Raw genomic sequence first — 15,395 nt, 5'->3', positions numbered from 1 at the left:
CCATCCGCGTGCAATGCTTAGCGAAACTTGAAGTAACTTCAACAAAGAAAGTACGGCAGACACGGCGAGTACATACTTTCATTACTGCTCGCTAATTTTCAGGTTGGTTTCCTCTATCGCCGGATACAATCTTGTATAACCGAAAAGTTTATTAGCTCGTGGCACAATCCTCTCGAATAGGCGAGGAGACAAAAGGAGACAAACCGCGATTCACGCCTCGATTCCGCGGAAACGGCGAAGCAACGTTACGGTTCCCGTTCTATGTATGTATGTACATACATGGAAACTCAAGGCGGTTAGGCTGTTTACCGCCTCCTAATACCAGTTAAAATCAATATAATTCGTTTAGGTAGCCGACACAATCGACAGTAGGACTCGATTGCCGCTGTATAACGCTTCGAGACATTCGGATCTCTCAAGTTTTAATTGAAAATATTAGCGAACCCGTAGACATCGTAACCCATGTACCGAGTCATCGAAATGATTAACCCTATCGCGCGCTAGCGTGGCGAACGAATTATCTGATCTTTGAGTTTTAGGACCTTGACGTATCGTCGAATTATCCAAGGAAAATGTTTTTAATGCGACTTTTGATGGTTCATTTGGAAAAAGAAGCTTCGGTCTGAAAATCTACAGTGGTTTCAGGCTAGAGAAAAATTTTCCCATCCTCCTAGGGACGCACAGTGGGGTATTTGCACGAAAAAGCTGGCCAAAAGTCGATTTCAAAAGTTTTGCGCAAGCTGTACAAATTTTGTTGTTCGAGATAGATGAATGTCTAAGGAATAATGTATCAGCATTCTTTTTTAATTTTAAAGTTCATGTGTGAAGTAGCATATCTCATCGAGAGTTAAGAGATTTTATAGCACATTTTTTGCTCTTAACCATTCTCTGAAACATCGTTCGCTTATTACTGATTATCAGGTATTTTAGGGAAATCGTGTAAATGTTTTCGCTGTAGAAATATTTCTGCTAGGTATGTACAGCATTTTCGAACAGGTTTCAGTTCTTCATTATCCAAATTAGTATAGTTATTAATATTTGAAAATAACCAATAATTTGGAAACATTATTTTCGCCTATAATACTTCGTTAACGGTTTTGTTATACTTCCCGATGAGTGCCGATGTTCTTTCTCGTCTTGTTACATTTGGTAAAGGTTTGTGATCACAGTCCAAAAAGAATTGGTTCCGGATTCGTCCGGTTTGAAATTTTATAGCTAATTTAAGTAAAAATGACACTCCAAAGATGCTGCGTCCTATTGCGTCCCACAGTGGAGTATATTTGGCCGGAAAATTACAATAAAATAATATAAACAAAAATATACTTATATAGAATTATAAATTTGTTTGCAAAGTTTCTATCCTACACATTTTTTTGAATTGTAGAATATAATGGCATTATTTCATTCGCAAGAACTCTTAGCGTAATAAAAACAAATACATTAGAGACTCCCGTATCCATTCCGAACCCATTAACCGAATACCCTAATATACGGACGTTCTATCATTCGGATGTTCTGTTATCCGCACGACAGGAAGTAGAAGCAGATACTGAAGAAGTTGTCACTACATTGAGTAGAATACCAGGATGTGATTGTGACAGCGATAATGTAATGCCAAACGTTTCAGTGCGATAAGACAATAGTAGCGATGAAGATAACAAAAATTTTACAGAAATAGAAGCAGCAAACGAAAGTAACGATGAGGACGTGCCTTCTCATGTCGAAGCATTTGTGTCATTTGAAAAAGGACTTCGATGGTTTGAGGCACAACGGGAATGTAATTCTACGCAGCTGTTTACAATAAAAAAATTTATGTGACTTAGCGGCTGAAAAGATATGGAACCCCTAGATGTTGAAAAAAAACTGTCAATTTTGTTTATTTCTACCTGAATAAATGAAGTTTAATGCAAAAGAAATTAATTGTTCTATTATCCGAAAATTCCACTATCCGGCCACTTTTGTCTCCCTATTAGTCTGGATGCGGGAGTCTCTACCGTAAAATAATTTTGTCTAAAAAAATGGTTCGAACAAAAGTTGAACAGTGTTCCGACATCCACAAACTTCGATATACAGTGTGTCCCAAAATTCCTTCAACAGCCGGAAGTGGGAGGTTCCTGAGATCATTTGAAGCAACATTTTACTTTGCAAAAATGTTATCCGCGGCTTTGTTTAGGAGTTATTAACAGAAAACACGGACCAATCAGAGCGCGATCTAGACGCGAGTTGGCACAGTCGGCCCGGCACGCCAACTGTCTATTTGCAAAGTAAAATGTTGCTTCAAATGATCTCAGGAACCTCCCATTTCCGGCTGTTGAAGGAATTTTGGGACACCCTGTATAAAATTTTGAAAATATTTTTTTACAACAATTAACCAAGGTCACTTTGATTTTTAAAATTTTTAAATGTATTTTTTATGTCATAATGTTGTGATCTTGAGATCATAAATAACGTTGCAATAGTTTTGGCCAGCTTTTCGGGCCAAATACTCCATTGTGGGACGTTTGGATTTGCAAAATTTTCGACGAAGCTATGCTTCCACCGGCTAGGAAGATTCTGTTTATATTTTTGTCGTATCGAAGTAGGTACATATCTAAATAACAATAAAACTTTCCCCTGTGCAATTTAAAAATGATCTTGCTTCTCCATTTTCGTTTGCCTCGCAAACTCATTGAATTGTTTTATTCAGGGCAAAATATTTATTTCGACGTATTCGAATCTCATTGGGGAAAAATACTGCAGTGAAACATACCCCCGCAGTAATAGGTACATTTACCCTATATGGTGCACAAGTAATTATAAAAGAAAGTATGTAATTCAATGGCTTCAGGCTTCAAAATGAGTCGAGTACGGTACCTTTTTACGAAGTTATACATACATAGTTTAACTATCAGCAATTTTCAGCAGAGATTCGACCGTTGGGTGACTTATGAACGACGTAAATCGTTCCGTCGCGCGTTGACTTGACTTAATAGGAGAACAATTTTTTGGCAGAGGAAATTCGATTTTATTCCTCGGTCTCGGAGACCGCGAGAACCAAGCGCGATTTCTTAAATCGTCGACGCAAAAACGTCTCCGCGAAATAATGACGGCTCGAGGCGAAAAACGTAGCCGGTGTTAAATTGCAAGGGAAACGGGAAACGGGAAACTAAACGAAAACGGGGCGAATATGGAGAAGCCCGGACACGAGACAGGTGCATTTACAAGTTTCTGAATACACGGTTCGGCTTGTCCGGTTTCGGGGGACGCAATAAATTCCCTTTAATTCTTCGAATACTCGAGGAACATTCTGCTGTCACCGCGCGAATATCATCCTCCGTCCTGCTGTTTGGATCAATTCTCCGGAATCTATTAATCTGTCGGACACCTTGCCGTTCCGTGCGAACGCGCAGAAAACTATTCGTTGCTTTAACGCGAATTTTAATCGGTGAATTAACGATTGTTAGACTGCGATTCTGTTTACGCAAACATAAATCTTCGCGGTCTAATTCCCCGGCCGGGATTGGAATCAAATAAAAATTACGTCCGTCGATCCAGTTACGACCAAAATAAAACGGCGTATAAAACTTTACTAAATCCCGTTGTCGAAGACGCTGTTGAAAATATTGCTACCCGAAAAGAAATTACGGAAGACGAGGAGCAATGAAATTTCGAAGTTCAAGATGAATGAACTAAGAAACGGAGTGAACTTTCCGCATATAGATTTATGCTATCCATTTTTTGGAACATTACGAGGTAATTCAGCTGAAATAAGAGTTCCTCACCGATTTCGAGTTGAAAGCACTTAACGAGTTCCTACCGCGTTTTCCCCTTTATTTATTAAGAATCGCTTCACTCGTAAAGCTTGAAATTTACTTCTTCCATTAGTAGCCTCATTAAGTTCGGAATAAAACAAAAGCACTGTCACCCCGTATTGTTACAGTTTCTTCGTTTCCTTTTCTATCAATTCCTCGCTATTAGAATTATATTAAAATTCCCGGACCTGTGTAATTGCTTCCGAAAATAATTTAACCTTTAACTACCCGCGCTGGTGTAAAAAGTACACCATTATTTCAAAAAATGCTGTCCCATCACAGTGCGACTTCCGCCACCACTGCCGCTTCATGTAACCTACGCCCAATGTATCCACAAAATACACACGAAGTATTGTTTTGGTGGCGGCACGTTGAACTGCTGTTTCCGTGTATTCATTCGTATAGAAGAAGGAAATGAAGAGGAGCCGCCACTAGCTTTGGCAGGTATTTTGATACGAGCGAGATGTTTTATCTGCGGTAGGAAGAAGAATCGAGTAACCACTATCATCTGCGGCAGTTGCAAGAGATCAGTATGTAAACAACATATGACCACCGTTATTACATGCGATTCGTGCAAGATCTGCGAACAGAGCAGCGAATAAAGCGAATGTGAAATAAATGTCACCAGATTTTCTTTTTTATTAACAATTATTATATTCATTTATCGTTATTTTCTCAATAAATATCATAATTCATCAAGACAATGTATTTTCGTGTACTAATACAATGATATATGTACTTAATCACACAGTGATACATATGGTGTACAAAATACACCGCGCGAGTACTTAAGTGAAAATTCAGGGCGCGGGCAGTTAAAGGTTAATAATCCCGCCTTGAAGTATGCTTGGTTCGACCACTTCGTTCCATTGCGACTCATTGCGAAACGGTTCTGATCGAACAGCGAGTTTTTCGATCCGTCGAGATGCTAAATTAAGTGTACACAACGGTGCATCGTTGAAATTCAAGTCCGGCGAAAATGGAAACAGAATTCAATATCTTCACACATTGTTCCAGCGTTGTTTGCCCACGGCCAAATCATTTCAATTGCGCCACCCACCCCATATGTTCGACCTGTATTAATAAATGTATCTTATCTCTTAGGATTACAACTAGAGTACATATTACTGATTGTTATGCCTCTCATGTATCAACAGAGGCTGAAAATAAGCTAAACTAAACTAAACTAAACTAATCCGTCTAGCTCGGCAGAAAAACTGATTCTGGTTTAAAGTTTAAAGTGTGTGCTATCGATTACTCGACTGACGTTTTAAAATAAAACGGAAGAAAAACCGCAATTATTTTTGCACGCGACCGAGATCGCGCGAGAATCGTCGCTCGTTATACTCCACCGGTAGAACGCGGAGGAGGATCAAGTAGAATTGGATAGCAGTGCTTGCGAGCGACAGTTGAGGATAAGAAAAAATGACGGTGCTGCGGCGAATCGGCCATTACCACTTATCCGTTATCCTCGGTAACGGTAACAGCGCGCCGGGCTTCCTTTTTCCAAAAATCTGCCAACGGTCGCGGCAGATAACAATGGCCGCGAGTTTTCGGTCCGCGATTCCTCGGCGAAAGTGTCCTCCTCCCGTTCACTGACATTGGTACGCCTTCTGATAACGTCGAGATTTCTTTTATCAGCGCAATGTCACCGAGTGCCACTGGCGCCGCGCCAGAAAACAACGCATTATACTGCGCCCATAGACATATAGAGATAGACTGCGCCGTCTTATGGGCGAGTTGAAGCCCACAATGGCGGCGCGCGGTACAAAGAGTGAGAGAGAGAGCATTAGCCGGGGTCCATAGCGCTCTCTTTCTATATGATGTGTCGACACATCAATTAGAAAGAGAGCGCTATGGACCCCGGCTAATGCTCTCTCTCTCTCGCACGCCGCCATTGTGGACTTCAGCGCTTCGTTCAGGCCGCGCAGTCTATCTCTATATGTCTATGACTGCGCCGTTAAACTCTCCATGAATACTTATCGCCGAGGACTATACAGCAGACATGCCTGACCACACCGGGATATACATATAGTTTTATCTTTCCCTATCCCGGCGATCTTCCTCTGTGTGGCCGAACTCTCGAAAGATGATTATAATCTGCGAATTATGCGGCCGAAAATACCCTCTAATGTTGACTCGATAATTATTACTCTTTGTCGCGGGCGCACTCATTACCGAAACTTAATCGGAGCTTTTGTTCGCAAAGAGCACCCGGGATTTTCCTAGGACCTAGACAAACAGTAATTTCCGATACAAAGTGCAAAAACGTTGACAATTTTCCTAGAATGAATGTTTCAAAAGAATTTCTCCTTCTTCAATGGCTTCTCCATCCGTGCATCGTGCCAATTTGGCAGATTTATTTTACCGATACCGCATAGATACAGGAAACACTAGCATTTTATTAAATAGTTGACGCAACAAAATTGAAAGATTTCGGTGAGACACGAACCGCTTCGAGCGTGTGATAGCTTCGCATGCCTTTAAACATATTTAAACGTGCATACTCTTATCAAAATAAACAGGGTGTCCCTAACGTGAACGGGCCAACTGCCCGTTGGGTTAATCTACACCTACACCTAAAAAGAAGAAAACAATATTATACAAAGGACATTCGCGTAAGACCAGCTCCTCCGAATGCACAGATTAAAGCGTATCGATCGCAGATTTCCACACGGCAGCGGCACACGGAAACATCGGTAGAGCTCGAGGTACGAGGTCCGCGGACGTTCCCTCCGTGTCAACGACCAAAACAAAAAGCCGAAAAGTTCCCGGAAACTGCCGGAAATGGAGCGGCGTGCAAGTAACTCGGGCATGCTTTGATCTTATTCGCGAATTTTTCCACTTGCACCGCCCACGCGTACATACCTGATCCCGTGGGGCCGTGTGTCTCTCGGTTCGCTATTCCTTTCGACGGGGTTGCTGATTTTTCGGGCACACACTCAACTGCCGCGCATAATTTTAGCGCTAGAAAAGTATCGCCTCGGATTTCCGTTCACGGTCATTCGTGCCTCGAAACTGATTTACACCCGTCCCGCGACACCATTGTTCCACACTAATTGAGCAAGTGGCCCGTGATACGACAGCGTCGCGTTTAATCGTGCGGCAACGCGGATTATACGATCGGCGAAACGGTGCGCGAATTATACTATCAAGTTCACCTTGTCTCAGTGAGTTCGTACAGGAATGTTATGTTGTCGTCGACGCGCGTGTTGCATCGTTTGCTTTATCTGCTGTCAGACGAAATTCACCCTCCTCGAGAAGACGGATCTCGTTTCTCCGACGTTGTAGCACTTTTCCGGCGAGGATTTCGTCGCGATTTCTTTTCTCTTCCCCGAGGAAATGCACTGGAGAGGCGATCGCGGTAGCACACCACCGAGATGCATCCCCGAATGCGCGCCGGTGCAGCCGTGTTTTCGGCACGGCGATCGCGCGCGTACTGAAAATCCCAGTAACCATCCCCATCGACCCTCTCTCCCTCGACGTTCCTGTTCTAATACAGACGACACTGTGCACGCGTAGACTGTCTATGCCATCGTGTTCATCTCTGTGTGTGCACGTGTGGAGTGTGGACGCGTGTGCGCCGCGCCGGGGTGTAAGTTACGTGTGGAGAATGCACCCAGTGAACAGTAGCACCCGCGGATGCCCGGACACGTCTATGAAATCACAGTCTTATCGGACACGTAACCAATCTTTGCATCGATGCGATAGGGGTCCGCCATTTATTGGTCCGCACATTCTGCCCAGAAGCGAGCACCATCGATGCACCAACCACCACGATACTCGCGACATTTCCCCACCATATTCCATTTCACGTCTGTTCACTCAAATTGTTTAAAATTCGACTCTGTAATCTTCCTTCGAAGCAGCCGTGTTTCATTACATCCAGCTCTGTTTTCACACCATAGATACGGTGTATTTAACACACAACAAAATCACGGATTTCAGATTCTTCGTGTCATAATTACTGAGATTTTAAAGATTTTGTTCTGGTCATTTACCAGGTACACACCTGTGATCCAACCCTTCGCGATACCAGTCATTTTTTGCTACCTTAAATTTCAATTAGAAATGCATTATACATATAGGTATGTAATATGTAATATGCAACAATTTCTTTTCTTAGAATTTTCATCGATCCTGTTCAATCAAATAACTCGCAGAAAAAAGAGGACGAATTTTTGTTTAATTCGTGTTAAATCAAAATCGTGTGATAGAAGTTCGCGTAAAAACAGAATTGGATGCATACGGCATGATGCAATTTGTTGCCTCCCGAATGAAATTGCTTTTCAGGAATTTTTAAATAAACCCTCAATTATTTAGCTTTGATTTCGAACTAAAGGGAGGAACCCTTTGGCAACCTGGAAATCAGGTATATTGTTGGGAATTTGTTACAATTGTTCACGTAATTCCTTGCTCTTTGATTGAAATTGAATCATCGTTTTCGATTGTTTTCAAATTTTCAGCGTAACATGCGACAGGTCTAACTTTGAATCGCCGCGCCACGCTGCGCCGTGTGTACTTTATGGAAACGAAGATAGTGTTCAACCCAGTTAGAGAGACACGCTCGCGACGTGTACCAACGTCGTGGATTTATGATACGTCAATCGCTATTGCGAACGAGAGGATAAGTCCGTAGCAGTGTTCGTGATTCAGGGAAATGCAAAGTCCGCCATCGTTGAGCCAAGTTCTAAAGCTTTTTTACTCTCTTCGTTTAACTGCAAATTGAAGGTGACTGTTCCTTAAACTTTCAACGTATCTGTGTCATAAATTCGCCGTTCCTCGGAAGTTTCAGCGGAAACTTTATTTTTTAATAAAACCGTGGCGAAACGAGCATTCGTACTTTAATAACCACATATAAATCGACTACACATGTTATCCAATTATACCTCGCGATCTCTTCGTTAATTTATCGAAAGCCACTCGTACAAAATATATATAACGAATCATTAAGAGATCGAAATTTCATATTAACGTGCCGCTCTTGAGCGTGAAGTTATTACGAAAAAAAGAAGAAGAAAAAAAAAGTTCGGTTTGCCTTTCCGGGATATTTCAATTCTTGTTGCCGTTGAAGCACACTAGAAGATTTAATTTTCATGAAATTTCATATGTCTCGAAACCGAAAGACGAACGGAAGTTTTCTGAACGTTCCCGACTGCTTGCATAACTTTCAAACGACTTGCATTCCATGAAATGTAAGCCGAACTTCTGAGAGGCTTTGAGGGAATCAGGAAACATCTCACGAGTCCCTCTCTTCGATTCCAAAATGGCTGCCGGCGGAATCGAAATTATTTGTTTAACCATAATCGACAAGGAAATTATCGATTATCGCTAAACCTACCACCGCCGCGTGCCGCGCCGGTCAACTGACCGGTTTCTGGTTTTTATTTTACAATTATTGACAATTATAATGATGCTTTTACTAGAATTATACACATTTTTGTATCCAAGCACGTATTATGTATCATCATTATAATAAAAATCACAGAAACACAGTGCAGTTTCGCGAAAAGTGTAATAAAACAGGTATTTCAAGTAATAACAAAAAATAGAAGTAGATAATGTCTGTGGAAACGTTCGAATACATAAAATGTTTGAGAAAATACAAGTGTCTCGGCTTCCCCATTTATTTCCTAAAAGATCCTGGGAAAAACTTCGGAAAGTGGAGAGTGCAAGCATCATTTTTTAAGATGAGCTCGGGTACGTTGTTTTCTTGCTCGCGAAGTTACAACAGGTTGAACGTCAACAGTTTTTCACGGAAAGATTTATTAATCCTTCCATATATTGATCGCCAGTGTAATATTACAGTGCAGATCTTTCAATTACGCATACGGTACCATTTGATAGCAGCAATTAGCGTTCAACATTACACGTGTCCCAATGTAATATTATTTTCAGATTGTACGTTTCATTGCACGGTTCCCGCACCGCTGCGCTGGTTGACGGTAATCCGTATTTCAATACTTTCTAGCAAATGGAAAACCATGAAGATCGATTCAAACTCTACGGGTCGTACATTCATAATGAAAGTCGGAGGGCGAGCCCGTTCAGCTTGGAACACTAGGATGATTCAATCCTAAACAGATACAAACGAGCGGGTGGAAAATAAATATTTCATTGGAAAAAAGAAAGAAACAAAAATTCTAGTCACTGGCGTGTTATTTAAACAAATCTTTTTGGAATTTGCTCACGCGACCTGATCTCGTATTAAAAATGTACGAAATTGCCGCGTAGATTCTTCTCCCAGCTTCAAATAATTAATTAAATAATCGGGCAAATGTATTTTCATCCCTTCGAAATTGTATTTTTTAATTTTATTTTCTTGATGTCCAATGTAACTCTAATCTAACTCTGTCATCTATGAAACTGGACATTTTTTGTATTATAGCAGGACTTGCTGAACGAGAAAAGTGTATTTTGTATTTATCTACGTATAAACGACGAGACACGTCACGAACGAATGAGTGAGCCCCGAAATATCCTGTTTGTAGGATGAAAAGGTTAAAAAATTCGCGAGTCTTGTTTGCGACTACTATAGCGTTTAATAAGTGAAGAAAGTGTGACCGGGACCCAGCGAATTCTTGGGAGTAACGTAACTTTTATCGTCGCAGATTTTACACTTCCCTGAAATTATGCTCTAACTTGGCGCTATTCCTGTAGAACAACTGCAACCAAAGGAACAGTATACTAATCGGTATAATGTACACCAGATTTCTATTTCCAGTAAATCATGTATTTTCGTAGCTCCGGCGAATTACACCCTTCCGTGTCGCGGCACGCTACAAAAGCGTCGAATTCTCTTGCGACATACCATAAATACCATAAACACCTTTTATTTATAATGTGAACAATGTGCGATAATAACTAACGCGCTATAAATTTGCGCATACTAAACGAACCCGATGCGCTCCATAATCACACCAACCAAATGCTACGACTTTGGAAAAAATTGTAGTGGCACGTCAGCTTGCATTAGCGCACATGCTGCAAGGGAAAATGAAAAATTCTGGTATACAGGAAATTTACAGATTATTGGAAAAATTCTTATTTATGGTTTATTTTCCAAACAGAGATGCCTAATCTCGTAATACCTCGGGGTTCCGATGTATATGTAATAATACAGGCGAGGTGATCGTAAATATAGATTCTCATAAATAAAATTTAGTTTAGTTTCATTTTTATTATAAAAGTAGTAAAAACATTCGTTTAAAATGATATACGATAGTCTGTACAATGTAACATGTTTATAACAATTGTTTAAAATATATGTACACACCGTGGCTACGGATAACTTGATCTTGATATTGTTTTCTGCACAATACATTTCTTTTATTGTACCTACACAGTGAATCATTTGTTTTCTGGATCCGTGTCGTTCATGAGATCATCAAATCCCAAACTAAATTTTTTATTCGTGTCTATCGAAACTTTACCGCCTCTATAATCATGCGTTAACAATCTTTGATTAAGCGGCACGTAAGATTCGCTTATGTTCGCGAATTCGTCGACAGTCTGATCGCAATTTTCAATATTTTCGCGATACTCATTAGACTCTGTTTCTGCGTTAATTTCTCGATCAAATGTATCACGGTCTCTAATACTGACCATATCGAAATTGATTCCGCTCGTGGACATACCACCAAACTCAAACACATTTTTCTTCCTGCATATGTTATCAATGATTTCCGTCATGTTTAAGTCATGATCGTCGTTGTCGCTGACGAAATCATCCGGCGAAAGTTCATTAAACATTTGATCCAACGTGCCGTTCAATTTCGAATTGACTTTCTCTAATCTTAAAACCTTATCAAACTGAGGACCGCGTTTCGTTGCATTATTGTCATTATCAGTTTGCACTCTCTGTGACCTCGTCCCCTTTTTGCATCTTTTCGGCGTAATGCTCAATCGGTCGAATGACTGCTCCAACGATACAACAGGATCTTTCGAAATGAATTCATCGATCTTTCTGTTCTTCATGATGTCCTCGGAACCCTTGACGGTTTTCTTTTTACCTTTCCTTCCCTTTGTCTTTTTCTCCGTGTCCCCGGCATTCGCGTTTTCTGCCTTCTTTTTGGTAGGTCGCTTTTTCGCTTTCATGCTCCTCGCGTTCTCAAACGCTTCAACCAATTCCGGATAACATTTCGACACCATGGCTTGCGGTTCGATGCTGGTCAACTCGGCTAAAGCGTCGACATTATCATTGTCCTCTTCCTCATACGAGATGCATTCTCGCAATCTCTCCACAACGCTATGATCGTTCTTCCAAATGATTTCGTAGCTCGCGACAGATCTTATGTTTCGAATTTTTTTCACCGCATCGGGCAAGAATAAGTCAGGCATCGACAGTCGATCTTCGTGGGGAACGTTCGGCAAATGCAGCAATTGCCAACGCGTTACCAAAGGGAATACTTTTTCGAATGCGTATTGCGGCACCCAAGTTAAATGTCTCTCCATAAAATCCTAATTGCACGGGAACTCGTCAGTTCGATGAAAATACTTAGAATATAGTTTTCTATCGAGAAACTTACGATCATTTTAGCGATATCGGGTTGTTTCCACTGGAGGTCCACTTTTGGGGGCACCGAGTCTTTTCTAATCAAGAATTCGTCTAGCAACCCTTGATCAGGAAAATCCTCTACGAGAAGAGCTTTCTTTCGTATAGTGATTTCATTTAATACTAACGCTCTCTGTTCTCTGAAAGAATACGTCGAAGGAACTGTTACACTTACCTTTAACCAACTCGCGCGAAATAAGTAACTGCTTACTTATAAGAATCATGGCACTTTACGACAGTACCGCAATCTGTACAACCTGATCTAGCATGCTTCTGTACTTTACCGCTATGACCGCAGGAGGTGCACAGATTCGTATTTTGTAGTTCCGCTTCTCTACGATCGAAACCATCGTCTGTTCTCCATCTTTTTATTCTGCAATGATAACATCCGTTATACATATATCATCACGAGATACAGTTTTTTCAAAATCTCTTCTACATTTATTCAGCCACCGTGCATACCTTTCAAGAATATCCTCGTCCTCTACAATTTTAAACAGTTTTAAAGCAGCTTCTTTGCCGACCCCGTTTAATCCGTCGTTATAATCGCATCCGCACAATAAAGCCAATGCTATCATTTTATTTCTGTCCAAATCCAGCAAGCGTTCTATCTTTTCTAGGCTGTACTCGTCCACGGCACCTCCTGTACCACCCCTGTTCCCTTGAGCACTCGTACAGAAATTCCTGTACACGACTTTCGCTCCATACAGGAAACAATCGCTGTCTTGACTTATGCACCCATCGACAAGCTGCAAAATAAAATAAGGCAAGTTAATTAGGTTGGATAATTATTAGGTTGGAGGGAAAGTTCTGTCGTATTTTAAATAAGCAGGTAATTTTGCTTGTAAATCAAAAACACATGCTGCTAAATAGCGAATCATTGGGAAACAGGAATTGAATTAGAAATTATATAATTGTCAAATGTTTTCTTTAACGTAACATAGAAACTGAACCGCAAAGGTATTTAGTTAGCAGTACCGCGAATCTGTTCAGCTCAGTCCACAGAAATGCATACGTACTCCATCCTGGTTCAGGTAAGCACACATTGCTTCAGCTTCTCCATCTCCCTGCACGCAAGCCAATCCCATAAGCTTAAGCATTTCCTTGCACTCTTTTAAAATTCTATTGAATTGTGATCTTCCTCCCTTTTGAGTGACTTTCCTTTCTCTGAATCCGTTACGAGCATCGTTCCTTTTTGCAATAGTGTTGTGCTTCAAAGCGGGCGCTTTCCCCTCTAATACAAAAACTGGCGATATTCCTTGTAGAAGCAGGAATGCTGTTCGGAAGTACAAGTTCCTGTAACCGATGTTCACCTGTACGGTATTGTTCAGTTTAAATAGAACGCAATCTAATTTAACCCTTGTGTAGCCAACCAGATACCCGGGTACCCATTTACTGCATTTCTTTCAACAATTTCTTAATGTTCCTCTAAAGATATTACAAAATTTCAAAGATTGTCCATTCTGTACTCGCTAATACAGTATGTCCCATGAGCTCTGTCCACTTGAATATGTTGTTTATTTGATTTTTATTTTTATTAATTGTTTATTATTTTTTATTTATTATATTATGGTATAAATATGTAGTATTCTTGCAACTGGAGGCGTATAGAAGATATAGAAATCACCTTCGTGTTTTTAAATGGAATTTCCAATTTTTTATGCTCTATTTCGATAGATTGGCGTATTCTGAGTATAAAAGTCCTACAACTTACCGGTGCTAAGATATTCGAAGATATGCTCACTATGTCAAATGTTATCGAGTATTTATGTTCCATAATGAAAGTAATAGAATGAAAACAGTCAAATATATTACACAGACACATTGTATATTAATTTATAGTGCTAAAATGAAAATTCGTACAAATATGTTAAATACAAAAGGTTTTAAATAATCTATATATTTCGGTTGGCTACATAAGGGTTAAATGACTCGGAGAAATTGTTGTCAACAAACCTGAGATACATTTTTGGCTGAGCAGCATTGTCAGCGACTGTCTGGCTGTCTACGACCCAACAACTCAGGTCGATAGCTATTGTCTTCCCTTGGAGTTCAAACAACGGCTTCCTTTCGCATAAAGGTGACAGAATATTCCAAAGATCTTTGACACCCATTTTCGCTTTGAATCAAATTTTGTAAACTATTGCGGCTATTACGCACGCGCTGACACCATCTAACACCATCTAATTACAATTGGACGAAGTTAGTCTAGTGATTTTTCGGCATATATGCATCAGAGAGGATATGAGCAGAGAGTATATGAGAGTGCTCACGCCCGGGTTTTGGCCGTGCCGCTTTTGTCTCCACATCATGTTTAGCCTGGAACAGCTCCTACATCATCTTTAGCATGGAACAGAACCTACATCATCTTTAGCAAGAAACAGAACCCACTTTACTGTTAGCACATCTGACGACATCTGTGTCGCTCGAATATTTCTCTTACGCCCTCTAGGATATATTCTGACTGGAGTGAGGAACAGGAGGCCACCAGAGGCCACCACAGAAGACACTGTATCGTGTTAGCAACGCGCCCGCGCGCTACACTCACCAACGTACCTTTACTATATCCGTGTGCGCTGCTTGTGCGCTTATGCCAGCCACAATCTATTTTTAGCACTTGCCATGTTGCCATGTTCTATTGCTTTACGGCGGAAGCGAAACTGAAATTCGGCTGTCGAGCCGTCGAGCGTATGAATCGCAATCTGGAGCTAGCATTCGAGTCCCCGTGCAGCGGGGATTTTTTTTTAATTTTTATTTTTCATTACTTTTTTAATTACATTTTTTAACCTTCCAAAAAATTAAAAATGTAAAAACTATGTTCAAAATATGTATTCATTTTAAATAGAAACGTTTTGTTACTGTCATAATTGCATTAATAAAAATTGGTATATGATCGAGAACAGGTTGATGGTATTTATTTGGACTGATTGGAGAATACGAAAATGCAGGAAGTATTTTTTAGTTTATGAATCAATTGGTAGATTTATTAGTTGTCAAACAAATAATAAAATAAATTGTATAATATATATAAATTGATTTTATACTAGCAT

The 15,395-nt window shown here is 40.4% G+C and overlaps 2 protein-coding genes across 4 annotated transcripts in view; both read right to left on the bottom strand.

The window, feature by feature from the left end:
- The window catches only part of LOC143208530 (putative G-protein coupled receptor No18), a 96,803-nt gene extending 90,002 nt beyond the window's left edge, over positions 1 to 6,801 (bottom strand). Inside the window, exon 1 of the mRNA XM_076422979.1 lies at positions 6,660 to 6,801. The gene's annotated coding sequence lies outside the window, so the exon portion shown is untranslated. The remainder of the gene's footprint in view (positions 1 to 6,659) is intronic.
- On the bottom strand, positions 5,613 to 14,579 carry Gen (XPG-like endonuclease). Of its 3 annotated transcripts, none has more exons than XM_076422976.1 (6): positions 14,302 to 14,579; positions 13,365 to 13,641; positions 12,808 to 13,094; positions 12,557 to 12,718; positions 12,320 to 12,485; positions 5,613 to 12,251 (listed from the first exon to the last, which is right to left on the bottom strand). In XM_076422976.1, the coding sequence occupies exons 1-6, from the start codon at positions 14,457 to 14,459 to the stop codon at positions 11,142 to 11,144; spliced, it is 2,160 nt and encodes a 719-aa protein (XP_076279091.1). In that variant the 5' UTR covers positions 14,460 to 14,579; the 3' UTR covers positions 5,613 to 11,141. The 3 variants fall into 3 exon arrangements, with proteins under 3 accessions (XP_076279091.1, XP_076279092.1, XP_076279093.1); XM_076422977.1 differs by having other exon boundaries at positions 13,365 to 13,621; positions 14,302 to 14,467; XM_076422978.1 differs by having other exon boundaries at positions 13,365 to 13,658; positions 14,302 to 14,440.
- Between the last annotated feature and the right edge of the window lie 816 nt (positions 14,580 to 15,395).

Source organism: Lasioglossum baleicum, chromosome 5 (assembly GCF_051020765.1).
Source record: "Lasioglossum baleicum chromosome 5, iyLasBale1, whole genome shotgun sequence".
NCBI lineage: Eukaryota > Metazoa > Arthropoda > Insecta > Hymenoptera > Halictidae > Lasioglossum > Lasioglossum baleicum.
Note: the sequence above shows the minus strand (reverse complement) of the source record. Positions and strands in the feature narration are given on the sequence as shown.